The sequence below is a fragment of the Nipponia nippon genome, unplaced genomic scaffold (assembly GCF_047370975.1).
Source record: "Nipponia nippon isolate SJK-2023a ecotype South Korea unplaced genomic scaffold, ASM4737097v1 scaffold_4, whole genome shotgun sequence".
Taxonomy (NCBI): domain Eukaryota; kingdom Metazoa; phylum Chordata; class Aves; order Pelecaniformes; family Threskiornithidae; genus Nipponia; species Nipponia nippon.
The window spans coordinates 20,332,869-20,360,312 of NW_028262358.1; the positions used below are offsets into that span (position 1 = coordinate 20,332,869).

Below are 27,444 nucleotides of genomic sequence, written 5' to 3' on the forward strand. Positions count from 1 at the left end.
CTTTGCTTTTATTCATGGACTTTTTCTCTAGGTTTTTAAAATTAATTCTTGCAAAATTCCCCTTCTACTGTTACCTTAGACTATGGTCCTAGTTTCTGTGGGTTCTATTTTTCTTTAGCAAGTTTGTTTGTTTTCTAGAGCTATTCACCTGAAGCACATGTTTTGAAACACAGTGGAAAAAATAATCTTCAGTCTCTGACAATAGTTACAGTTTTGTTTTGGGTTTTTTGTTTGTTATGTTTATACATGTTGCTGAATTAAGGGCAAGATAAGATCTAAGAAAAGCACCTAATATGTGAGGCATGGAACAAATTATATTTCTGCGTTTCACCAGCCCTTGAATGTTATGTATATTTCACGGTAACTTTTGTGGAGTTGGCTTGTTGTGTAGGAGCAAAGTTGTTAACTGCAGTTTTCATCTGGAGTCTCAGAAAACCTTTCAGGGCTTTTGAGCCTATGTTCCAGAATGTCACAAATGTGAGGACCTAGATCTTGTATGCTTCAAATACAATTTTGAATACTTATATACTGAGTATAGGAGAAGTTTGGACTCGGCACAATAGTTGTTGTTGCTGGTATGCACTGAACTTTTGTAAACATTGTTGACTCTTGTACAGTTGAGATAAGACATGAATAATCAACTGGAAATGAGTGTGAGACTAATAGATTTTATTATAGGACAACAGAATGTCACATTATAGGGATGCATGCAAAGATATTTTCAATAGAATTTAACAAAGAAAATAAAATTTTGCAGTAGTTTGGAGAGCAGTGTAGCAAACTGAGATATTACATAATTCTTCAGAGGCAAGCGCCTGTTTTAACCTTTAGAAACAAAGCGAGGAATGGATGTAGTCTAAATGTCGTATGCAATTTTGCCAAATTATTTGGAAAATGGTACTACTGTCTTCTAAGGACATAGTCAACACCATTGACTACATCAGAAAACCAAGACAGAAAATTATTCGCTAGACATTTCTCTTAATAGAAGTACATTCTCTCCACGAGACAGCTGCTTGGAAAAGAAGTTGTGTGTTACCACGGTCCCATGTTTCACTTTCAAACGTGAGAGAGAATAATAGGCTTTGAAAGAGGTATCTACCTTAATTTCATTAAAATGTTACATGTATCTAAAATTAGTTGTCTCTCTTCTGTTTAGATAAGTTTCAAGATAATAGATATGGAGAGAACATTATGATTTATCAGGATGGAATGCTTTGAAATTCTTTAAATGCATTAAATTCATTAAATGCATCATTCAATTCTTTAAACAGATATGAAGTGCATCTAATGAGTGAGTTTGACCAATGAGTAAATACTAATTTCTGTGTTACGTGACCTGAATTTTCAAGAACTTCAGGCCCAGGCCTGAACCAGCAGAGTGAAGTGAATTGACTCAGAAGGAGATGGGGAGTGTAGATCTGTGTTTTAAACTTTGGTATGGCCTTCTCATTGTAAACCACCATTACTGCAGCTTATTGAGTTAGTATTAGTTGTAACTCTTTGAATGTGGGCAATGTAATCATTTACATACAAATGGATGAATGCATCTTTAGAATGGATCACTAACTTTGTGTAGTTAGACAAATAGCCTGGCAAGTGCCATGTTTTCAGCATGCAAGATGGCAACAGTATTTTCCATCCAACGCTTAACATTTTTAAAGAGCTTTTGAAACTTTAGAATGGAGAAGTTATCAAGCGCACGGTGTTGTGATGCAATCCCTGTTCAGAGTATTTGTTTTGATGTTTGTAATTGATCTGTTGAGCAAACTTTGTCATCTCATCTTAATAACATGGCAAGACTTCGGTCCACAGAGACACAAAAACAGGAAAGTGCACTTGTGCCAAGACCAAGATAAAGTATCATATAGCACTATGCACAGATGTATAAAAAAGATGGTTTTTGTCTAGGCCTGCCATGGCTGGGATCCTGTTTAACCCTTGTTTCATCTGGTCTGGATTAAATTAATACACCAAGTTCTTCCTTTTTTTTCTCACCGTTCTTGTCGCATTCACAATAGCTGATTTTTGCCTACATAGATGCCTCTGGCCATGGCTGCTGTATCTTGGGGAAAAAAATTGCTTTTGCCCAAGAAAGATAGGGAAGCAATTTTTAATGTATGCATCTCATTCTACTTTTTGTTCTTTTAAGCATAGGTGAGAGAGTAACTTGAACAAAACTATGCACACCTTTAAAAAGCGAATCAAGACTATGTTGTGGTAGGATCAGGTAGATGGAGTCTTGACAGAGTTAAGCAAACTTTTTTCATTTGCAAAAAAGGGATACCTGTGCTTCCATGCTACTGTTTTGGGGTTTGGATGGCATGTTTTGTTTTGTTTTGTTTTTTCTTCTAAACATCTGTACAGTAAGGATCAACAGCTTAACTTTTCCCAGTTCTTCACCTTTAACATACATGAATGCATGTAGCTTGTTAGCTACATTTTGTCAAGAGGATGTAATGATTGTAAGGGTGTTTGTTGACAGCTTCGTTTGGAGTCCTTGACAGTTTCCAGCTTAAGACTTAGGTGTAACTTTCAACTGTTACTTCTGGATAAGGTTCTTGCACTAGCTACGTAATGCATCTATAGAACTTAGATACTTCCAAAAAGTCTGTTATACTAAAAGTACAGTTTTCTTTATATCTTCTGGGGGTGCTGTTGTGACTTTGCTGTTCACATTACTGTAGTATGTAGGATATGGATTATTAGAATCCCTTGGTGAAACAGATAAAGTAATACCATCATTGGTTTTCGGTAGATGGGGAAATGGGGCAGCAAGAAGCATTTAGAAACATCATCCAGGCAGTTTGTGCTGAAATATGGGCAAGAATTGAGGTCTTTCCCAGGTTATACACCCTGTTTCTATCTGTTGTTATACAAATAGCCCTTAGTATTTATATCCTGACTTACTGTTTGTGGAAGTTCAGTATTGAAGCCTGTGGTGCTAAAAGGCTGCTAGACATTTCTATTACATTTAAACTTTGAATGGTTTTCTAGAAACATTTGTGATGATTTTTGGTTTCTTACTTCTCCCCACGTAATAAAATTTGGAGTCTATAGTTCTTTCTGGGAAACAAATTCTGTACTTTGCAGCTCTATTTTGTGTTTTCGTGAGTTTCCTATTTTACCATTCAGAAAATCAATACGTAGTAGAAATGCAAATGACCAGTAAAATTAAGTTTAAATGTGGGTGCTTATGGTTGGCCCTGTGTACTTGTTATTCTTAATTTATCACTGTGCCTTTCAAGCAGATTTGCAGCAGTTAATATGGGTAGAATTCCTTCCAACAGAACAAACTGGAAGCATTTTTTTCCCTTGTTATGAATTAATGTGAAATTCCTCACTTGACCATGCTAGGTATGACAGTAGAAATGTTCTAGTACTGTATTGCCAAAGACAGAGTTGTCTTCATTTGTGAAGAGATGAAACTGGTATTTATGAGCCATCTTTGAGCAGATGTGGCTTAACTGTACTAGGTAATAGAGTCTCCTACTTGACAGAGATGAAACTATTTCAATCAGCTATTTTAATGGTCAGAGCTTCACATCATAGCACAAATGCTTCTTTGAATCTAGGTACAAGTATGCTTACATTTCTTCTCATGTGTACACTTTCCTAAGAGTATATCTCATTTCTGGATAACTTTTGTCTTTTTTCTTTTTTTCCCCTCCCTAAGATATAATTGACCCAGCTATCCTGCGTCCTGGTAGACTGGATAAAACACTTTATGTGGGTTTGCCTCCACCTGAAGATCGACTTGCTATTTTAAAGACAATCACCAAAGTGAGTATTTAGAAATAAATCTTTATCTTGAAGCTTGGTGGAATGATTTAATACAAATTAAATTTTACAGGGGATTGCAGGATCCTGTCTTATGAAACACATGAGGTCATGAAAATAAACCATCAGCCACATCTGCTGTTAAATTTGCTCTGAGACTGCAAGTGGTTGATAAATCTTGTAAGGCAAACCTGTTAAACGTAGAAACTGCTGCCTTTATAGTCACAGTTTGAACAGATGTAATTTAAAGATCCCTATCTGTATGAGTAATGGGCCTAGAAGTGTTTTGTAAGCTTTTTGGGGGGGGTTCTACGCATTCACCAAAATGATTCACTAGCTCCAGCTGTATTTGCTCAACAGTAATTGTGACACTTAATTGCCTTTAGGATTAAAGGAAGGTTGGATGATAGAGGGTGTAGGTCAAACTAAATGTGAAAACGTAAAGTAACTGCCTTCATGGGTCCTTCCTGTGCTTAATGGCACCTTCTGCCACTTCAGAGATTTGGATTATAGAATTTTATTTGAGTATTTCTCTAAGTATGGTACAGCAGTAATCAAGGCCTTAAAGAAAGAACATACAAAGCATTAATAATTACTCAGATATTTCCTACTTTTTCCAGTAGATCAGCACTGATTGTCAAGAGCAGGTGTCCTATCAGATTTGTTTTGAGCTGCAAAGGAGACCAAGTCTTTACTATAGAGAAAAGATAGGGCTGTATTATGAAAAGCGTGGCAAAATTTATTTAGCAAATTTGTAAAACAGATAATTCAGACTTGCGTAAGCATGAAGTTGTGGTGTAGGCAATAGTTAATCCCATAGGAGAATTCAGAAGGGGAGCACTCATTCAAGCATGTCCTTTCATGCAAAAATAGGTGTTCAAAAGTCAGGCTCTCATTACAAATTCAGGATGTTAGACTTTCCTTCATTTGTTCTATGCATTGCTTCATGGGCAAAAAAAATGTAAGTATGTCCTCATTTGCTATTAGCAGTAGATCAGTTTATTGTTTCTAAGTTTTATAAAAATATTTCAGTGTTAACTTTTTACAATCCTATTCTTGAAGACGGTTGCCTTTTAGAAGACCTAGAGAGAATCTGAGTGTAACATCTGGGATCATTTTTCAAACACACTGTAAGGAATTACATTCCTTTGTTTTACCAATTTATATTTAAAGATAACTCAAAGTGTTTAAAAATTTGGCTTATATGATTGTTCTGACTTAATACAACCAACCTTCTTCGGGAAGAAGTGGGTAGTAAGGGTCAGTCACTAGCCTGTCTAAACAGAGCAGAAGGATTCTGGTACAAAGTTTACATCTGCTCTGTTTTTTAGCATACGGGTGTTGAGCCTTGCTCACCCTAATTTTTCCTGGAGAATCTTTGGAGATTTGTAACTGTCTCAGGTGCTCTCACTGTAATTAGCGGTGTAGGAAAACAGCACAGCAAAGCTTGGTGCAAGACTTCATGGGAGCGGAAGGTGATATTAAACAAAACTGATTTCTCTCACTCTCTCATAGATTTCACTTGCGCGCGCTCTCACGGCCACATACAGTCACCAAGATGCAGGCATCCCAGTGGCAGGGCCAGGATCACTTGTGTGCAACACCAAGGATGAGGAACTCCCTCTTGAGTCCCTCACTTCATCTCTTGGCTTCTTCTTTACTGGCGATAACAAACTGGTTGTTAGAGAGAACTGTTTTCTAGATTCCCTGTAAGAGTCAAACAGTTCAGAATCCTGCTCACTTCAGCTGCCATAAATGTTGGGCGAGGTTGCTGAAAAATGTCTTTGCTCCCTCCTGGGAATCTTTGTGGCTACAGCCTGTCTTCCTGTTGGGATAACACCAAGAGGAGTGGCTCATGTGATGTGGTAACCTTGTCATCATCCTGTTATGAGAGTGTATTTGTCTTCTGCTGACAAACCATCTTTGCTGTGGCCTTATCTGATTACGGGCCTTCTTGTGACACAAGCAACGCATTGCATAGTGTTTACCAGCTTGGTTCCTGTGGATCCTGTCCTTGGTTACCATGGCATGTTATTTTTGGAATGCCAGATTAATTCATACTAGTCTTAATATTCTGGTTACAAATCTTTGTAGTGAATAAGGTGTTAAGTATTTAATAGATTCTTTTTTCTCAGCTCTTAATTAAGAGGCCAGCAGAAATGAGATACAAACACTCTCTGAATGAGTCTTTTCTTTGCATGTTTCTGTGTTCATTCCATGAGGAGGCTGGTGCTGTTCTCACCTTGCTACTTATGCAGTCACCAAAGCTCCCATAAAGCTAGGCAAAGATTTGTATTTCTAGTGTTAAGAACAAGAAATAGGAGTTATCTGCAAGAAGAACGTAGAATATGGAGAGAGGAAAATATGTTAAAATTAATTGAAATACCTTATTTTTTGTCAGACTTCATCCATGCATTCTAGGTAAGGGAATTTAAAAAATCTGTGTACAGGAACACTTGCTTAAATATGTGCTCAGGGCTAGATAAAACAAAATGTTTGTGCAGATGTGAGTGGCTTCTGGGTGATGGTATGCATTCCCAGAAATCCCCGAGGAATACATGCACAGGATGTGCAAACCGAGAATCGTTGCTGAGGGAAAACATGGATGCTTACAAAGGCAGCATGAGGAGTAGAAAAGGGAGTTAGGGGGAGGAATAGGTTGTTAAGGAAGACAGACAGCCTAGACGTAGGTTGAAGCTTTGTTGTGAAAGACTTATTTCAGCGAAATTGTACAAATCAGTCATTTTCAAATTGCGTATTAATTCGGCAAGAGAAGCATGTCTTCACATGTTGAAGTTACTAGTGTACTTATATTCCTGCAAGCTGGATCAGCTCCTCTGGTGCACGTACCGCTGAGCTTGTCTGCAGAGCAGGCAGATCATCCCACTCAAAAAATGCCCAACGTATGTTGCTGCTCAAAGCAATAGCTAAAACATTTCTTGTTAGCAGAGAAGGTGTCTCTCGGGCTTGCAGTCTTGTACAACAATTACTGAAGTATCCCATATGAAATTGTACAAGGCTTCCTTGTTTCCAGGTTAAAGTCTCTCCTTTCAAGATGTTTCAAAATCAGGCTGTTCCTTTTGCCTTTTTGGTGTTTTTTTCCCTCCCCTATCTAATGGGTATTCTACCCTTAGATTCATTCAAGATTGCTCCCTTCCTCTGCCTAATCCTTGATTATTCTACTGTCTGTTAAGTATTCAAGGGTTTTAACTTGCCAGTTACTACACATTTTATATTTTTCTCTTGAAGGTATTGTAGGTATGTGGTATATTAGTTCACCTGAAGAAGTCAGAAAATAATTGTATGAATTTGTGCGTTTCTGTCAAATGAGTTTCTGGCTGAAATATATCAATTGTATCCAAAAGTGTCCTTTCATGTCTAAACTCAGGTGGTGTTTGATACTACAGACACCTAGAATCTCTGTACTACCATGATACTGCTTTACTGCTGTCTCAGGGTGGTAGGGAGATCTCCATGCTTACAGTGTTTCAAAATGTAGTTGGCTAGTTTCAAATATAATTTATAATGTTGTTCAATATTTTTTGCTGTTGGAGATGCAAAAATCATAACAAAAGAAGCCACTTCTGGGATCTTTGTGGAGGAAGCAGTAATAATATGGAAGAGTAGTGTCAAAAAGTCTACAGGAATGTCTATGGTATACGTAAACTTTTATGAAATCCAGAATGGAAAATTCTAAGTTTGAAAATGTACGTCCAGAACATAAAAGATACACAATTAATTCAGTCTTAAAGGTGGTAAGACTAAATCTACATGCTTATTGCTTACCTATTTGATTTCAACACATAGTAAAACTAGAGTAAGTTCAGCTAAACAATGCTGTTGATGTAACCAGCTACTTAAGGCACGTCCACATATGGAGCAGTGTCAGTGTTATTGCCCTGGCCATCACTTTGTTAGAGAAAACCCAGTCGGTTGGTGGGAAGTTAAAATTTAGCATTACTTATTATTTTATAAGTAAATGTTTTTAAGGCTGGTTGTCCTTGTTGGTCTGAGATTAAAACCAACATTAATACTTGTGGATATTTCGGGGAATTTCAGACCCCTATATGATTCCTGATTGATGAAACTTAATCACTTCAGGGATGGCATGTGTTAAAAACAAACAAACAAAAAACCAAAAAACCCAAACAAACAAAAAAAACCCAAAATGTTTTCTTATCTTCTTTTTATTGTCTCAACTCCTTTAGGATGGCACCCGGCCTCCACTAGATATTGACGTAAGCCTTGAAGAAATTGCTTACAGTCAACATTGTGATTGTTATACGTGAGTATCTTCTAGTTTTGACTTTAATATTTAATGTGCAGTACCAACAGTCCTCTGATGCGTGATAATGTATGTTATATTGTTATTATTAAGGGGATCTCTTAACGTTCAGGGTTTATGAGCCTTTTCCCTTACGCTATTTTTCTTTCTTTCACTTGTGCTTTTTTCCAAGGAGTTGGTAGGAATATACGGATGCTACAGTCTTTCTTTTTCATCTGGAATAGTCCTCGTCATGTTGTAAATACAGATTAGCAGAGGCCTCTTGGTTTTGCTTTGTTTTATTTTATAATCCTTGCATAATCTGAGGATAAAAGAACCCTCTTTAAATTGTGGGCCCATATACAATGATGATGAAAGCAAATTGGTTAAACAACCATAACCAACTTGTTCTGTCACACAGTTGAAAGCAATGTGTTTGACAAAGTAATGAGGGCCTATTTCAACGTGTGCTTTGGGAATACCAAGGTGTGTTTTTTTTAAGAAAACTTGATAGCTATATCTGTCAGAATAATTTGCAGTTGCATTCTACAAAACTTCAAAAAGCTTTAATCTATTAAGTTTATTTTATTTATTAATAGTTAACGATTTTCTGGAGTTCACAAAAGATAAAGTTTATGACGTGCTGCTTGTCACAGTATTGCTTTTGACTCTTAGAAAGGGAGGCTATCACCAGTAATGATTTTTAGTTTGTCACTGTTTCATACTTGGGAAAGATGAGTACTTTCTCTGCCCCTTTCACTCACTGTCTTTTTTGGCGGGGGGGGGGGGGGGTGTCGTTTGGTTTTTTTTTTAATATTTGGGTTTTGGGGTTTGTTTGGGGTTTTTTGTTTGTTTGTGGGGTGGTTTTTTTTTGGGGGGGGGGGGTGTTTCTTTTTTTCTGTTTTTTAAATACAGCAGTATTCCTAACATCACCAAATGAAGCATGGGGAGTTAATGGTGAAAATTTTCTTTGGTTCAGTGACCTGTGCCAGTTTGAAGGCTTGTGAAAAGTTCAGCAGCTGGAAACTGGAAACAAATATTCATAAAGACTGATCTGACCATGTTGTGTGGATACTATAGTTTTAAGAGAATGTTAACTGATGATCCAGCTTTGAGCAAGGCAATAATGGGTGATTCCATTTGAATCTTTTCTAAGACCGATACCAAAAAAATGTATCATGTTCACACCAAGTGACACAAGATTAATCAATTCTTTGGCATTTTCAAGGATGCTGGGTGGGATTTTTGCCTCTTCCCTTGTTTCTCATTTATTTGATCTTCATCTGTGGCTAAAATCTAGAGGATGTTATTCCATAATAAAGGTTGCAGCACTGGGTAGTCCTCAGACCTCTTTCCAATGTTCTTAAGATGAACCTTTATGACAGCACAACCAGTCTCTTACCATCATTTGTAACGTCTTGCCTTTCTATATGCCATCAGCAAAAGACAAGAAAAATTTATCCTAAAATAACTTACTTTGTTTGTATCTGTTAGAGGGGCAGACCTTTCTGCTCTAGTGCGTGAGGCTTCCATTTGTGCCTTGAGACAAGAAATGGCCCTGCAGAATACTAAAAGCAAGAAAGGTAAGAAAGCTTTACAAAAATCTTAACTGAACAGCGAGAAGATAAATGGAATGTAAAGTATTTAAGGTAGTTCAAGACAAGGATAAAGGCGTGCATGCTGTACATAAATGATTGATGACTTCTGAGCCAAACAAAAATTAAGTCTTATTTCTTTCAAGAACATGTAAGTATCTTTGAAGTAGATGTAGTGGAGAGTAGAGGAAAAAATGGTTATGCTGGAGGCTCAGCATAAATTTTTTTTCTGAAAGAATTGAACCTTGTCACCTTAAAGAAAAGTTTATGTTAAATGGTAGTATAAATGGACAATTTATATACTAGACTCAACACATCTTTGCCACATTTCCACATCACTATCAAAGACTACTTATACTGACTTATTTGCAGATTTGAGTACAGTTGTAACTGCACAAATACTGATCACATACCTTTGGCACACAATTGTATCGTGTAACTGAACACATGCGTCTAGTAGTAATGCTGCTAGGAAAATCTGAGTGCCATTTTTTATCTTAGGTGTTTAGCTCATCAGTGGCTCTTGCCAGGACTTTAACAGGGAGTTATAAATTGTTTCAAGTACAATGTCTGCCCTTTCCATATCTCTCTGCATTTTTGTTCTAAGCTGTATTTTCCTGTATTTTAAATTATTATTTTTTCTGTGCAGATAGAAAAATTTAATTGGAAATTGAAACTCTTTAATATAAAATGCGTGTCTATCTAGATTTTCTCCAGTAATTTCATTTGTTGTTTTACCCTTAAGTCAAAACGCAAAGCTAAGATGGAATTGTGACTTTTCAGATTATGTCCTTGGAAAATATATTAGGCTTTCATTATGCCTCTGATCTCTAAGAACCACAATGGAATTTTAATGGCTTTGAATCATACTTTTTGATCTAGTACATATCCAGTCTCATCTGGTTTTTAACAACAGTAAGTTAACAGAGCAGACTGTTTGTATTTCTTGTTTTGAAGGAACTAGCATACTCATTGGGGCGGGGGGGGGGCAGGAACAAAAACTATAAAAACCTTCACTGTTACTTGGTTACCCATTTTGTTTGCTGTAGATGGAAAAAGCTCTTGATTTGAGATGGCAATTTCTGAATTTATCCTGAAGTTAAGAGCAAGTGAGATTAACTAAAGTTTTGTGTCTTTGTGGTTGAATTTGAAAAGCAAGATCTGGTGGTTCTGTGATACTTTCAAATTAAAGAGGAAAGGGAACCAGCTATCCTTCGCTCATCTAGGAAAAAAACCCCAATTAAATATTTGGTGTTTTAAAAAGACTATGCCTGTTGATATACTTCATTATTTTAATTTATCATTAATTTATCAAGATAAATGGTTTTAAATAATAAAACAGACTAAATGGTTTTGTCATCAGAAATCAAGGCAAACTATGTTAATGCAAGTAGCCAAGGTATAGACTACTGACAGCTAAATTCTCCACAGTATCAAGCATTGTGCCTGCTTTCACGACACAATGAGCATGAAGTAGCCTAACTTACTTTCAATGAGAGGTAAACTACTTTACCTAGCAGTAGGTAAAAGCATGCTTATACCTAGCCTTAGCTAACTCTTAAATTAGTATCATAAGACTGTTTCACCTTGACTTTTTCTGATAATCATGTCCTTAATGATACTGATCTTCCCAGCTGACTAATGCTGTTTTCTCCTTTCCCTTCCCTCCCTACCTATAGTTGAGGCTATACATTGTTTCACAATTTGATTAAAAAGTTACAGGCTTAAAAACAGAAGTGAAAGCAAAATTAAATTCGCATAGCTTCATTTTATTGTTTTATGGAGTTCTGATGACTCATTCTTAAAGTAATTTGGCATATGTGAAAGTCCCAAGTTGAACTGGTTTTTCTTTCTATAAATAGCGTTTCCTCGAGGAAATAAGTTAAAATACCGATATTTTAAATGTAAATTTACATCTTAATTTATACTGGTATAACTTTCTATGGTAATGGGAATCTTGAATAAGAGCTTCAGAGAACTGAGATGAGGAAGAGCAGCAAGGTATGTTTAGTTCAGTGAACTTTAACCTTCACCTTTACTTTTAAAGCAAGCAGTAATAATTGTAGACTATTTGCTCTTCTGTTTTATACCTTAAACAAGTTCTCATCCTTAATTTAGTGCCTTCCGTCTGCATAGTCTTTTGCTATATCAGCAGAATGTTTTTGTTACACTCAGATATCAAATACGTTAATGAGGAATCTTAACAGTTTTTTCATTACACGTTACAAAGATGTACGCAAAGGTAGCAGCAGTACATATCTGTGGAAGCAAGAAGTCTTGTAACGAAATACATAAAAATGCACCAGATTGACTCTAAAGATATAGTTTTGTGTACCTCTAAAATATCTGATACCTGTGCATAATGTTAGCATTATAATTAATCAGTATAGTAGTGGTATCTTGGGATCTTAAGTGTCAATTGAACAAGGTACTTGCTTGTGAGAGGAAAGAAATCCATTGTTTATTTGAGGTGTGCTTATGTTTTAGCATACTAAAAAAAAGTCTGTTCAAAAGGTTATGATTAGGAATAATTACTGTGAATATCTGCATTAAGTTCAAAAAGGGGATTTGCATAAATGTAAAGACAGGGAGTTTAAAAAGTGAAAGCTTTCATCACTTCTGGGTAATGCCAGACAAGACAACGATATGAAGTCAATTATTTATAAATTGAGCATCCTGTAGTAGAATGGGAATGGTAAAAAATGTTTTCTAGGTACTTAATAACACTCTGTAGGGAAGCTTAATATTAAATATATATAGAAAATAAAGCCCAGAACTGGAAGGGTTGAATTCTAACTGGATTTGAAGTAAACTGCAGTTAACTTGGCATCTTTGAGAATGAAATTCTCAATCTGCAGGTGGAAACATTAATATCTAAAATAACTTTCTGAAACAAGTAAGTATTCTTTGGCTTAAGGTGCAAGGGGTAGAGGGATGAAGATCTTGCCTAAAAATCGTAGACAGGAGGCTACATAAAATGTAAGAGGTCAGGTGTTCATAACACTACTGAATTAGATCTCATCCAACTGACTAGCACATGCAGTTAGTTTGGTTTCATGAATGCTGCCTTGAAATACATGTAAAAATCACTTGATTGTCCCTTGCCTGCAATTTAATTTAGTAATCTGTTATGCTTTATTCTTTAAGGAGAAATCAAGATTTCCCATAAACACTTTGAAGAAGCCTTTAGGAAAGTGAAATCTTCAGTATCAAAAAAGGTAAGATAAGCTTCAGCTATGCAAGACTGATTACTTCCCTGGAAAGGATACGCTTTTTATGCTGGAGATGGGTGGGAATAGTTAAGTTTGCAGTATACTTGCCTGTATTTCAAACAACTGACACTACCTGTTTCCGCACTGAAGAAACCTGATGTTTTTCACAAGTTCAGAAACTGAAGCGTCCCTTTTCAGCTGCAGATGATGCTATCAAGGTTATCTTTTCGTATGGCACCCTTGGACTTCTTGCTGACATACCCAGATTAGTTATTGACCTGGCCCTAACCTCTTCCGTCTGTGGAATTTTCAGTTAAAAGTCAAGGCCTTTGGAATGCACCATACCTTCCCACCACCTTTTCTCCCCCCCTAGATGGATGTGACACCCAAAGATGTTCAACCATTTCTGTTAATGTGCAAAAGACAACATTTTGAGATAGGACATAAAACACACTTTATCATCTTAGTTATTTCTTATCAGTCTTTTCATTATTTGCATTTGTCAAGGAAGTTTGTTTTAAAGGTTTCTTTATGACCTGTTCTTTTTAATGTCTGAAAGGAAAGCTATTCAATCATCTTAATTACTATAATTGAGAAGTTTATATATATATATATATATATATATATATATATATAGGAATTATTGCTGCAGAGCTGTTGTGTATAGGTCTCTCGGTTGCCAAGAGCGTACTGCAGCCAAAATACATTAATATATTCACTTTGAACACTAGCCAAAGAGAAGTTAACTATTTCCTTTCCTTATTGTTCATTGATGGTCAGTGACCTTTTCTAAAATTTAAAAGTGATCTTTGGCTCTGAGACCCTTTAAAGATGGTGTTGGTTGTTGGTTTCTTCCCCTTTGCTAATCACTAAGCAAACAGTCCAGAAGCAACAGCCACAAAAACTTAAAACATCTCCTCTAACATAGCAATCACTGGTAAGTATTAGGACATACTCCCTCTGGTTCTTAAGAGTTAACCAGAAATGTCATTCTGCATCTCGAAGGCAGCTTAAATATCACATGTCTCAAAGCCTGTATTTCAATTATAGCCATCTGAAGAATTTTCAGTTAGGTATTTTGAAATATCTTTTGGAGTACAAGATACTCATCTCCCATTTCCAGATGCTACTTCCTATCTGCTGGACAAAATCAATCTGGCAAAAACTCTCTACACACCTTCCTATGAATACTGGAAAATACAGAAAGCTGCATCTCACTGATTTAGTGCTTCTAACTCTTCTTCTCCCTCCCATAAACATCTCTGAGTTCAGTTAACTTGCTTTTGGTTTAATTGATTGACTTGAGACAAACCAAAATAAGTTCTTACAGCTGTGGAGAGACATCACCTTCTGAAGCCAGTTATTTCAGTGGAAGTTAACATCCCCAAGTATTCTGTTCCTCAAAACTGTCCTTATGTGTGACTAGTGAAAAGGATTAAGGAACAGTTACCGTTAAGTAAGTTAGACGAGCAAAAGATGATCTTGTCTGTGCATTTTGGCAGAAGCAGATGAGGGAGTAAAGTGTCAATTCAGCAGCTCCTCTAGCAAAGAGGGTGGTATCTTCTTAGTGAAGCTGCAATCTGAACCTAGCATGGCAATATTTAATATAAAGAACCCTGCTGAAGGCTTCTGTTAATTACGTATCACTGGTGACTGTCACTGGAGAACCTCATTTAGTGAGTCAGGGTAGCATTTGGTTTTGGTTTTTTTTGTCTTAGTTTTTTGTTTGTAAATGTTTTTAAATATAGCTAGTGGCTCATACAGCTGGTTTGTTTCACTTTCTTGTTAAATGATAAAGTTGCTTTTAAGTGTTGCAATTTTTTTTTTACCATTGTCTGAAGTCGTCTTTTCCTCTTATCTTGGCACTGCTAGGATCAAATAATGTATGAAGAACTGCGTCAGTCACTGTGCAGGTGATACATTTGGACAATTCCCAAAAGAGACTTACTCTGCAGTGGTGGAGAGTTTTGTAATACCCATGCCTGAAATGAAGAGACAGGTTGGAAAAAAGCTGTACTGAATCTTTCAGCTTTTTAAACTGTACCTGAAAAAAGGTCACCATAACCTACTGCTCTAAACCATCCTTAATTTAACTATTTCTAAAATAAAAGCTATATGTAATACTTCCTGCTTATGACCATTTATGTTTTAAAAATGAATGCTTTTAGTGCTGAAGAGCTAATACCATTCTGAATAGTATTTGGTGCCCTTTAATTGGAAATCCCTCATAGTGTTTACGTTGCTCAAATAGCTGTTTTCAAGAACAAGGACTCCAGCAGAATCACCAGGAAAACAGAGCTGTGAGAGCAGGCTGGGACAGTGCTGCACTGTATGCTATCATACCATCAATCATGCCTTTCCCAAATAGGGTGACACACGATGATTGTGCCAGCACAGGTTCTCAGAGCTTCTAACAGCTTCCCTTCACCTTATCACAAGAACTATCCCAGAGATGGCAAGGTGTCTTAAAGTTATCTAGGAGAGAGTAAAGTTTGGAAATCTGAGAAGTGCTATGATATTGTGCTTTAACAGCCACCCAGGAAACATTCGAAACAGTAAGAGTTATCTAACAAGCTGGTTTTTAATTTTTTTTTTAAACAGAATTTTTTGTTGTTGCAGATATGTCTATTACAGGTTTGAATTTCTTAGCTCAAGTGTTTTGATATCCTCTGGAGGAAGGAAAATGTTACTGTTTTAAGAAACAGGCCAAGAGCCTTGAGCTTTTTTTTTTTTTTTTTTTTTTAAAAGAAATTCCATCTTGGAAAGACGGTCATAACTTTAGCACTAGCTAACTGGGAAGTATTGAGTTAAGACAAAACACTGAAATGTGACAGATACTGAGGAACTACTTTCTGAAACCTACTAGCCTTCATGGCTTTTTTTACCATTGTCATGATTCTATGAAGTTCTTTAATCATTAGCTCAGTTCCTATCTTTGATCAGTCTTATTCTTCCTAAGTGCATTGCGGATGATTTCTGGTGAAAGACTTTCCATAAAATTTGCTAAGTTTGATAACACCAAACTTTTAAAAATTATTTAAAGTAATGAGATTTCCATATAGAACAGTAAAATAGCTTTTGTAAGCAACATTTATTCTGTAAGCATGCCCCCTACTTTAACATTCAAGAGGGAGGATGTGACCCTGAACAGCCTGATCTAACCTCATCTGACTTGCCTTGGAACAGCACCTTACAACTTAAATTCTTCTTTGAATTGCCATCCGACAAAAGATCTTGCACATTTTTCCCAAAAGTGAATGTAGAAGGCTATTGCAAATAACTCATCACCAGAGACTTGTGTTTTAAAAATACTGATGCTCACAGCAGCTTGTTCTTACCACTGTGATCTTTGCACAAGGTGGTATGATATTCCCTCCCTCTTCTAGGGAAGCCTGAGACTCAGTGACTCCAGTTGTGGCCCATACGACTAACAAATGAAGTCCCTGCAGATAAAGCAGAAGATGATGTGTTTGCTTGTAATTGTAAATCAGGCTTGGAGCTCTGGGAATTCCTGTGATTCCCAGAAATCTAAGATGAAGGATCATCATTTTATCTCAGAGTAGTTTCACTTGTGGATGTTCATTACCGTGAGGCAGTGCAATTAGTACAGATCAGTTAAGTGACTAATTTTAATGTAAAATCACAACTAGATGTCATGTACAGAGCTATACAAGAACCACCTATGCTACGTAAACCTCTTCCTGTTTTAGCTCTACAACTTTACAGTTTGTTTTCTTTTACCACCTTTCTTAAATAAAAGGCTTTTTTGCTTTATAGGAAGCTACAACTGTGTCAAAGCAAGCTGTGAACTCTTAGAGTACAATAACACACTCAATTCACTTGAGTGCTTGAGAGTTGACCAATGAAAAAAGAATCAACAGGAGCCCCATGAAAACGGTATATGCCATCTCAAAAATCAATTTTGAAACTGTCAGCCATTTTACCTTTAGATAATTCTGAAGGCTGTCACTGTTTTTTACCTGCCTGTGGCATGCATTGGTTTCAAAACAAATAAAACTATATAAAAACTTAATCAGGATTAAAAAAAGAGTTGTCTAACAGTGAAACAACTTCAGTGATACAATTTAGAAATATTTGTCATCTTTTCTTGGGAGAAAGATGTCCCAAGCAAGCCACTCTTTACAGTTGAAAATAACCACGTGAATGATTTCTCCTTTATTGATGTATACAGGAAAATCCTGCTACCATACTTAAGGCTAGCTGCAGTTGATGAGCTTATGAACAAGTCAAGTCCTCAAGCCCTGGCATATTCACCTAAGAATTTTCTCCTCCTTTCCTGTTATGATGGTGTTATTCCTGTGTATATACAAAGCAAGAAAGCAAAGTAGGACTTGCAAGGCAACACTAAGGAGGAAATACTGTTCAAGTAGTAGCAATAACAGTATTACTATTAAAGTATTAATAACAACATACTCTTGTCAAGAGTTCTAACACAAAACATATGTTTAATATACAAAGTGTCTGATGATCATTCTCCTTAACACGTGATAGTGAGTGGAAGAGGAAGTGGGGTGCAGGAGGGTTTGAATTTACAAGAAAATCTGAAGTTAAGTTGAAAGGCAGAAAAACCCCAGATCAGTCAAGTGTCCATATCCTGTTCTCTTACCTTGTCTGGGCTACATGTGCATCAAGGAGCAGACAAGGGTAGGCAACTAACCTCCATTTGTTCACACAAGGAAGTGCTGCACCCACACTGCTACTTTTTCTTGTGGGAAATTCTGCCTAGACTATAGTACTTATCACTGAAAAAAAACTTGATAAGAGATAAATTGCCAGATCCCTTGTACTTGTACATAGAAAATGGGAATCACTTTAAGGAACAAGCCTTTTCATGCAATACAGAGACCACTACTTTGTTCTGCATATGCAGCTACTGCCCCTCCTAGCAGACATGCCTAAAGGAGGTTTTCCCTCTATTCATCTTGTTTCTGTTGGGACAAGACCAAGAAATTGTTCATCATGCTATTCTTCTCTCCCTTTTCCTGAGGCTAGCCACATATCTAAATCACAATAATGATTCTGTCCCAGAGCCCGTTAGATGCTAACTTCAGGGGCAGAGGCAGTGCAGGGAACTGTCGGGGGCGGGGGGGGGGGGGGGGGGGGGGGAAGAGATGCTGTCTTCATTCCTGGCTAAATAGGAAACTTTTTCAACATTTTTGCCCTCACTGAAGTCTTGTATACCACTGCAGCCTTGATTGTGAAATAGAGGATTTGAGTGATAGAGAGGAAAGAATTGTGTACATAGAGTTGCAGGTTGCTATACTAAAGGCAATGTACATGATTTAGACACACCTATTTGTCCGATTGTTTTCCTAGGACCTTGGAGAGGCAACCTTGGCAGACCCAGAAGTGGCTCCTGTGCTTTGCAATGTGCAAGCTAAAACAGCAAAACCTTCTTTGCCTTAAGTCTGAGACTCTTTCAAATTACAGAGGAGTACACTTTCCAAAAGCTGTTTCTTAGACCACATATGCAAGATCACTACCCGAGAGCAACTTTTCTCCTGTTTGTCCAACAGGTTTAGTATGGCAGCCTGCAACTTATAGCATTGATGTTATTGTTTGTTGAACCCCACCATTAAATAAGGCATGAGCAGCTTTAAGTTCTACTGCGGCATGCCACTTCATCTGAGCTCATTATCTAAGTATCTCTAGTATCTATGATCCAAGAGATCCATTTCTCAACATCTGTAGACTTTAAATGTGTTATTTGCTTGCTGGCTATATTTAAAGACTTAACCAGAGGAATTTTGAGACATGGACCCAAAAGCCTTAACTACTGTCCAACTGGCCTCTGGTTCCAGGTAGGAAGTCTTGTCCTGGATCTGAATGTACGGAGCTCTGTAGCCAGAGACATGCACCCATTTAACACAGGTTAATTGGCCACTGTTGTGGGACAGACAGGTTCAACAGCAAAACAAGAACACCAGAGGCAAGAGTTGTTTTGAAAGAGGAATATGCCCACACCTGTCCTATGGGAAAACTCATGCCTAGTATGATCAGACTCCAGGATGCATTACTTACTCCGCTTAAGCAGCTTCAAATAATTGGGGAGTGCTGCGTGTGTGTCTGTCTGTGTTACAAGCCATGCAAGGCAGTTTATTCTGAAAACTCTGAAGTTACTCTGAAAGCCCTGAAGGGGATTCAGTGCTCTGCACAAGTTAACTGCAGCTAAAATACTTGGATGAAGTGTTTAACACTGCTGACCTAAAGTCAGCTGTGTTTTGACAGTGAAACTCCTGGCTGACTTCACATAAAGGAGAGGTTTGCCAAACTGACAAACCAGTAAGATGCTTTAGTTACACAGAAAGGAACAAACCCTAACAATCATGTATAAAGGACAAAATTAACTCATTCCATCTGAATGGATTTATTAAAAACTATATAATTAGGTTAACTGTCAGGGTTCTTAATGCTCTTTAGGTTTAACTTGTTCTTCACTGGTTAGTCAAAGCTTCCTCCAACTTTCAGATAAAGTATTTCAAAAACTATACAAGCCTGTTTCTGCCAGATATATTTTAATAGCATTAATGAAAACTATTTAATTCCTTAAAAACAATAACTACATGGTTCATATATATATTTAAATAAATTTTCATGTTTCTTATTTCTGTGCCATGCCTTTGGACTAAGCACCACATTATGACTGGAGGAAACTGGTTATTAATTTAGAATGTATTGAACACAAGCCAAGTAGTCCAGTTGGTCTTAATTCCTTTTACCAGTCATTGAGAAACACTTCTAACTTTTTTTTAGGAATGAAACGATGCTGCAACATAGGTTAACTTTCAGATGATCTGCTTCTGGCTAAATCCCTACTACTGAAGTTAGATGCCGAAGCCTCTTGTGTATCACACGGGAATTATAAGCCTAAGAATGGTAGTTACCAATGCTAGCAAGAATGAGACCATGGTTTAGATCCAAACATAAGTCTCACTGGCTCAGGCTAACCTAGCCAGTATGTGTTCTCCAAAAGGTAGCCAGTAGCACGTGTTTCAGAAAGATTATCACAAGTATAGATGTCTCCCTCGGAATTCCCCACTGTTCTGCAGCTCTTAAGGTGAAAATGGGATATTTATAATCAAGAGTTGGAAGAGAAGATCATAGCCAGGACCCCTTAAAGCAGTATTTGCAATTTTAAAACAAGAGAGATGGCAATTTCGGTCACGTTTAAAAGCAGGAATTCACACTTGCACTGCCTATTGGGAGGACAGTAAGGGGCATCAGTGATTCCATGAAACAGGTAACTAAGCCCAAGTATGAAAGTTAACCTCTGAGCTCTCAGTTATCCTAGATGAGTACTTCAGATAAGCAATTTCTCGCTTTTAGCTGTAAAACTTTCTGGAGACACTTTCCATCCTTCATTCAGCTATGGCAAGCTATCAAAGAGATTTAATTTCACCGTTCACTTCTTAAATTGAGAAACAGTCACGGAGAAGTGGCTTAAAAAGAAGCTTTTGCAGCTTGTTAAGCCTATTCAAGTCTTTCAGCCAAAATCAGTTTTCTTCCCAGTAGAAAGGCAAGGCAGTGATTCTTCACAGTTCATCTATACCACCGCTCAATAGAACCACTCTTGCATCTGCTTTAAAAATACCAAATTTCTCTAAAGCTTAAGTCCTTTAGCATTAGGGGATCAGTCAAAAATTCACCCAACATTACTTAAATCTTTGCTTTTTAATTACATGTAAAAGTACCAGATGAAATATATTTTGACATTACACTATACCCTGAGCGATATGCTGGCTAGCTAGCATGTTATTGGCATCATAATGAAGTCACTTTGTAAGTGGTTGGTACAATTTCATACTGTTTCTATTACTTAACCACAGATAAGGGCCCACTCTTAAAAAAAAAACTCACATTAGAAACAGGACTGCAATCAAGTGAGGGTTAAGATGTACCAATAAATTCCTCTCAGGCAGGAAGGAAAAAAAAACACCAACACCACACAAAGTACAGGAGCTGGAGGCATCTAAAAATTCAGTTACTTACAGCAGACCAGTGTGGACAGCAGCTGAGACTTCCACCTTCATCAGATTCTGTCTTTCAGATAAGTGAAGAATATACTGTAGGATCACCATTTGAGATTTAAGGGTGATTTGTAGCCATCTTTGACAGCTTAAAGCCATCATCAATGCATTAGATGATAGAAGGCAAATATACTGTGCTGAGGTATGTAGATTCATTCTTCAGCAAGTTTATCCATTCTCCATTCCCAATTTTAAAACTTCTTAAGCAGGAAGTCTGGTATCACCACCTGTGCCCTCACCACATTTTAATATGAAAGAATGACAAGTATTTATGTAGAGTAGTGTAGATTGGGGGGGTGGGGTGGAATCAAGGTCATTTATCAACACTTTTCTGTGTACACAAATGACTAATACACTTAATAGAGTTGTCACGGGCTGTAGCTAGCCTTGTTTGCCAGAACAGTATCTGCTTCAACTGATTCAGTTTTCCATACAAGCCAAATTTCCAAATGAGTGTAAATATTTGAGTTTGCATTTAAAACCATGGTAACAGCAGAACCAACTAGGACAAGCCTAATCCTTTTTCTTTGCAGATCAGAAAAAACCCAAACTGTAGCAAGATTTTTCCAAATATGAAAAAACTAATCAGTTAAGTTACCTAGCGGCTTACACAATACAATTCTAAATGCTAGCTGCTCAAGCTATCTGCTAACATGAGCAGCTTAGGCATTAGGTGGGGACCCATAAAATTGGCAATTTTCCACCTTTTTGCAAGAAAGTCACACAAGCCATCTCAATGCCAATTTCATTCCAATAGATTGCTCCTTTAAGGTAATTTCAGTAGAAAAGGTAGAACTTTAAAGCAGTGCTTCAGATGACGTTACGTATTTAAACAAAAGCAGACTTAACATTTCTGTGCAAATTTAGTTCTTCCACTCGTAAGTTAGGAAACAGGTTCAACAGAAGGTTTAAGTTAAAAAAATCACGTTAGTTTAGAATTAACAGGCAAGTACAGCATTTTAACACTACAGTCATCTAAATAGCATGTTGTGGGCAGTGTACTACATTGAGAACTTTTAAAATACTAAGAGTCAGACAGATATTTTATATAGATTTAACACCTGCCAAAGTAAATTCTGTAACAAAGTGATTTAGCATTATGCATATAACACTGGTCCTTAGGCAAACATATACACATTAAACCAATGAATCTGAGGACTGCGAGGAATGTTATAGCTGGTAGGAGTCTTCTACAAAATCCTTAAGGATGCATTGCTGTGTTGCTGTAGATTAATTCAGGACACTGGTGAACATCTTTAGCAAGAGACCTTATACCAGCCAGCCACTTTAAAGCAAGCAGACTTTTCAAAGTTTTTTGGTTGCCAGAAGTTTAATCTTGCTTCACTTCACCCTTTAATTGCCTTTTCATACGTGAATATGGGCTGATTGTGTCATCCATCACGAAGTCATACAGTACTTTTATCCAAGAGTTATATTGTGGCAGGTTGTCATAGTATTCAGCTGCTATTTTCTTCACCTAAAGAGGAGATACAAGGTTTATTTACTATTTATATTAGCGCCAATCATGACAACTTTATAATCCTCAACCTGTAACTTAATGTAGAGCACCAGAAGTTTCATTTTAGATGTTAGATTCTACAGGAAAGGCTACTAGTGCCACTGTGTGAAAATTTCTTTAAGGAAAAAGCGACTCCCTCGTTGTTAAGTAAACTTCATGTGAAACTTTCATATTGAAAATAACCAGAACAAACTCTGCTAACACTCTGAAGCCCGTTCACTGGGCTACCTACAGAATGATGTAGCTCACAAAAGCAAGCAGTATGGTTGCTAGTGGAAGTGGGTGACTCAGTTCAGTGCTGACTCATAGGTATATGAGTATCACTCAAAAGGCGGTTGTAAATTCTAGGAAGAGATGTTTAACACAGCTGTTTTTACATGCAGTTTCAAACCTCACTCAGAAAAGACAATTTCTTTCTGAGGGCAGACATTAAAGAATGAATATAAACTGCTTCCAAAGACTTTATTCTCAGATGTACATGCTGACTAGACCACTGTTTTAAACTAAGAGAGCTGGAGTTCCAGCTAGATATCCTTACTGATATTGAAGGCCAACCACCTAAAGCCTTAAAAACCTGAACAGAACATAACTGATTTTTCACTAAATTCCATGGCTTTAGACAGAAGAAAAATACTTATCTGTATAACAAGACAAGGTTTGTTTGTATAAACAAACCCAAGATATTTGCATGCCTGCTTTGGAGCCAAAGATCGTTTTGATCTGTCATCACACCTTCAGAGTAGTGCATCTAGCCAGTATACTTTTATTCAACAGCAATTGTTCTCAGCTCACCAGGACCCCAGCTGGAATTGGGTGTTCAGTACTCCAATGATCTTTAGCACACAGCATAGCAGAGTCCAATCAAATTAACTACATTGTTCTAAAAAGGCTTTGTTTTCTTATCAGAGCTGTGGATTAAGAGTCCTATAGCAGAGCTAGTTAAGCACCTCTGCAATTAAATACTTGAAAAAAAATTATTCCCTTTTTACAACTGAAGTACTGCTGCAAGAAGTGAAATGCTGGTTTATCAGCACAGATCTAGGTATCAAAGGTGAGTTAAAGCAACTTCAGCTGTATTTGAAAAATGAAAATCTATGAATAAGAAATCATCTGTCCTTTTCAAAAACAAAATAACAAAAGAACTCACAAAAACAAAGTTTCAAAAAAAACAATTACAGAATTTAACCGCCCCACTAAAGAAGTGCTGGAGTAGTTACTTCATCTACAGTTCCACCACTGACAACAGAAATAATCAAGTTTAGACTCCACCAAAGCCACAAGCTTACAAGGTCTGACTATTACCAAGTGCAATAACAAAGCTGCAAGACCAACACCACAGCTGCTGTCAAATTGCAAATTTAGTGTCTGATGAAAAACACATTTCACTGAAGATGAGTTTTAGGTGTAACCCTGGAAGCCTCTGTTCCCATGCTCCAATTGGGAAACACATATACAACAAGAATTAAGCTCCTGCTAAAAAGAAACCAGCAAAGATTGAAGTGGGAAGAAACCAGTTTGAAAATTCACATCTGCTACTCATGCAGCTATTACAGGCCTAAGTCTTAGCTTTGAAGCCTTAATTCTGTCAATGTACAGCTGATACTTATTTAGGGTTCAAAGGTTCTCACTAGAGGAAACTGAGCAGCTCCAAAATAGAAAGCTGTTAAACATTTGTCAACAGTACAACAAACGCTAGCCATATCTCAAACCATCTCTTTTCCCCACCAGAGAATGTCAGTGATAGAAGAGACTGAAGCATAAGCATGCATTATAATATTGTCCTTAAGACTTTAAAGACAGAGACAACAAACCTCTGAGGGTATCTGCAACTTCTTAACTAGTTTTCTACATACTTACAAACCAAAGACAACAGGAGGCTGGTTGTAATTACAGAAAACTAAAGTTAGCACAAAGTACAAGACATGCGTTTCCTCCCTCCCCTCTCCTTTTATGGAAGAGGCTTGAACAGCCAGCACATTGGAGGCTTGTTCAGGATACCACTAAAATGGTAACTAATTACCCCCGTCATCACTCAACTTAGAAATTGTTCTGGTTTTTGTTTGGGTTTTGGGTTTGTGTTTGTTGGTTGGTTTGGTTTTTTGGGGGGTTTCAGGGTTTTTTGGGGTTTTTTTGTTGTTGTTTTTTTCTCTCTCAATTTCCATTCTTCTAAATATCAGTGTTCTCCTGATTTTCAAGTTAAAGTAGGGCTTATTTTAAGGAAAAGTAGTAACGGTTAAAGTAAAACTTACCAGTGGAAGGCTCTTGCCAGGAATATTGGGGAAGTCATGATGTTCATTGTGATAGCCAACATTAAAAGTGAGCAAATTAAGTGGCCCATAGTAGGAATAAGTCTCATGTCCTTTTAAAAACATGTAATGTTCGGCTATGAAGTGTCCTGAAATTGGGTGCAACCCAAGTCCAAGTACTGAACCAGCAAGCATGTAAAAAGTGGATTTGACTCCCCATAAATAATATATCACGATATCAAAGGAAAGCTGAGCCAATAAATTGATTATTTCAAGCCGAGTAATGGGTTTGGGGTTGATGCAGAGAGGTCTAATCGCATAGAAGAAAGGCTGAAGAACAATCCATATGAACTTCCTAAAACGGGTGCAGAAAAACCAGCCTTCAAAGTTGGTAGGAATGTCCACATCAATTCCGTCGCCTCCTAAGTAACGATGATGATCCATGTGGTATCTCTTGAAGGATATGGAGTACGGGAGACCAAGAGGGAGGTTGGCAAATATTCCAAACCATCGATTCCACATTGCTTTGCTGTTGCCAAAGGCACTGTTGTGAGAGATCTCATGAATAGCCAGAGTCATGGAGTGGCTAATACAGCTTCCAAAAACATATGCCCAGAAGACTACCCATTTCCAGTCCAAGTCTTTAACCAGATAAAATGCAGTCAACTGCGCAAGAACCATCAGCACAACCACCCAGATCAAGTTGTAGTCTGGCTTCATCAATGCTTTTATCTCTGGATGTTTCGCTAGATGGGGAAAAAAATTAAATGAAAAAGGAACTACTTAGAAGCTCCCCTCACAGCCAACTACCCCAACTAGATTACACAAGCAGATACAGTAATTTCTTCCCTTCCTCCCAATTAGGATTTTTCTGCAAAGGTAATGAAAACACACCACCTTTCCACTCGGGACATTTATTGCTATAATAAATCCTTTAGAACTAAATCATTTCAGCATTTTTCTGTTGCTCAGCAACTAGACACGTATATGGCAAGCACCGGTACCACCTCCAGCCTACCCAGGAAGGAAAGGGCTTTGAACTGACAACCCACCCGCAATTCCAAAGGGCTCAGATAAGCTCCGGTCCGATGCAGGCGTCTGACTCGAAAACGCGGTTATTTACCACCAACGCGGGCTGCCGCGATCACCTCTACGCACGACGGCCGATCTGTCCGCAGGGACCAGCGGACACCTTACCGGTGGCTCGGCTCGTTTCCCACCCGCACGAAGGGCTCCGCGGAAGCGGGCAGCCCCGGCGGCGGGCGGGGTAACCGCACCGCTGCCCGCCGCGCCCCGGCTGCCCCCGGCGCCGCTCCGCAGCCCCTCAGCGATCGCTTCGCCGCTCAAAATGGAAGCCCGCGCCGCCCGCCCCACGCTTCGGGGCTCGGGCTCTGCCCCCGCAGGCGCCCGGCCCCCCCCCCCCCCCCCGCTCCTTCCCTTCTCCTTCCCTTCCCCTCCCCCGCCAGCGCCGCCAAGGCGGCGGCTGCCGCCTCCTCCACGTCCGCGGCCAGCGCCGCTCCCCTCATGCGGGCCCGGGACGACGTTGGCCCGGGCCGCGCACCACCCCCCCACCGCCGCCGCCTCCGCCGGGAGCCTGTGAGGGCTGGCGGCGAGGGACGGGCCCCCCGGCGCGGGCGGCTGGCAGCCATTTTGTGGGGTGTCCCCCCCGCCGCCACGCAGCCGGCGGCAAGGAGCGGCAGCACCGTCGCCGCCACCCCTCCTCCTCCTCACCCAGGATCTCCTTGCGGCGGTCGGCGTGAGGCTGGTCCGTGTAGACCCACTCGAAATCCTCTCTGGCGACGGTGTTACCCATCTCGGCAACGCGGCGCCCCCCGACCAACCGCCCGTCCCGCCCGCTGCTCCGCTCCGCGCCGCAGCACCCAGCCAGCGGCCCCCCCCGGCACCGCTCTTTATAGCGCCGCGGAGGCTGCTCGGCCCACCGCCCCGTCCTCTCTCCCCATTGGCTGCTGCCGGCTGTCAGGGCTGACAGGCCCCGCCCCCGCCGGCGCCTCTCGCCCCCCGCCCGCCGGCGGAGGCCTGGCCTGGCCGGGCGGGGCGAGGCGCCCGGTGAAGCCGTCGCCTGAGGGGCCCGGTGGCGACTCCCCTCGGCAGCCGGTGCCTCCGCCGGGCGGAGCCGCGCTGCTGCCCGCTGGTGCGGCGGCGGTGGCGGCCGGGAAGGCAGGGGCCGCCCCTCAGCCCCCGCTTCCGTCGGAGGGAAGTCGCGTGTGTCCCCCTCTTCAGGGGCGAGATCCCACTGCTCTGCCCCGGCACCGCCCGCCCGGGCGGGCCGCGGCTCCCCGGCCTTCCCGCTGGAGGCGGCGGGACTGACTCATCCTACCGCGGCGTGGCGGGCCTGCGGCCAGCGCCAGCCGCCCCGCGCGTCCTTGGGGGCCGCAGGGGAGCCCCGAGGCGCCGCGGTGTGGGGCGAGAGGGGCGGCGACGCGCTGCCGCCTCAGGGGAGCAGGGCGCGGGGGGGAGCGGGCCTCTCGGACCGGCCTTGTCGCCGCCTGCGCTGTGGGCGCCTTTAATAACGCCACCTGCATAACTAATATTTAAGGAGGGAGAGAAAATTCTCGGCTTGTAACGCTGGGCCTGCCTCCGGGCGCCCTCCCGCGCCGAGGCGCTGGGGGAACCCCAAGCTCCTTCACCGTCGCCGCGGTGGCGAGGAGGAGCCGGCCTCCGAGGCGCTGGGCGGGTGAAGCCGCGGCAGCCGCGCGTTCACCCACCCCGCCGTCCTTCCTGCTGCCTTTAATGATGTCTGTACCGCTGTGACTGACTGT

At 39.7% G+C, this 27,444-nt stretch overlaps 2 protein-coding genes across 7 annotated transcripts in view; one reads left to right on the forward strand and one right to left on the reverse strand.

Annotated features, from left to right (window-relative positions):
* The window catches only part of NVL (nuclear VCP like), a 46,757-nt gene extending 26,375 nt beyond the window's left edge, over nucleotides 1-20,382 (forward strand). For 4 of the 5 annotated variants that reach the window (XM_087773365.1, XM_087773367.1, XM_087773368.1 and 1 more), the window contains 5 exons: nucleotides 3,677-3,783; nucleotides 7,989-8,065; nucleotides 9,539-9,627; nucleotides 12,787-12,857; nucleotides 18,189-20,382. In XM_087773365.1, coding sequence (XP_087629491.1) covers nucleotides 3,677-3,783; nucleotides 7,989-8,065; nucleotides 9,539-9,627; nucleotides 12,787-12,857; nucleotides 18,189-18,278 — 434 coding nt within the window. In that variant the 3' untranslated portion in view covers nucleotides 18,279-20,382. Of the gene's footprint in view, nucleotides 1-3,676; nucleotides 3,784-7,988; nucleotides 8,066-9,538; nucleotides 9,628-12,786; nucleotides 12,858-14,723; nucleotides 14,975-18,188 lie in introns of those variants that run through there. The other variant, XM_087773366.1, reaches the window with a different exon arrangement.
* Nucleotides 20,383-21,259: 877 nt separating this feature from the next.
* Nucleotides 21,260-26,568, reverse strand: DEGS1 (delta 4-desaturase, sphingolipid 1). Of its 2 annotated transcripts, none has more exons than XM_087773372.1 (3): nucleotides 26,396-26,568; nucleotides 24,668-25,410; nucleotides 21,260-22,376 (listed from the first exon to the last, which is right to left on the reverse strand). In XM_087773372.1, exons 1-3 carry the CDS (start codon nucleotides 26,475-26,477, stop codon nucleotides 22,230-22,232), a joined length of 972 nt encoding a protein of 323 aa, XP_087629498.1. In that variant the 5' UTR covers nucleotides 26,478-26,568; the 3' UTR covers nucleotides 21,260-22,229. The 2 variants fall into 2 exon arrangements, with proteins under 2 accessions (XP_087629498.1, XP_087629499.1); XM_087773373.1 differs by lacking the exon at nucleotides 26,396-26,568 and adding an exon at nucleotides 25,717-26,036.
* Nucleotides 26,569-27,444: the final 876 nt, after the last annotated feature.

Bases quoted from the DNA above. Each gene is read 5' to 3' on its own strand.
- DEGS1 (XM_087773372.1), bottom strand. From the start codon at position 26,477: ATGGGTAACACCGTCGCCAGAGAGGATTTCGAGTGGGTCTACACGGAC. The intron at 25,411-26,395 runs GTGAGGAGGAGG...TTCCCCATCTAG, and splicing joins CCGCCGCAAGGAGATCCTGG to CGAAACATCCAGAGATAAAA. The intron at 22,377-24,667 runs GTAAGTTTTACT...TCTCCTCTTTAG, and splicing joins CTGGCAAGAGCCTTCCACTG to GTGAAGAAAATAGCAGCTGA.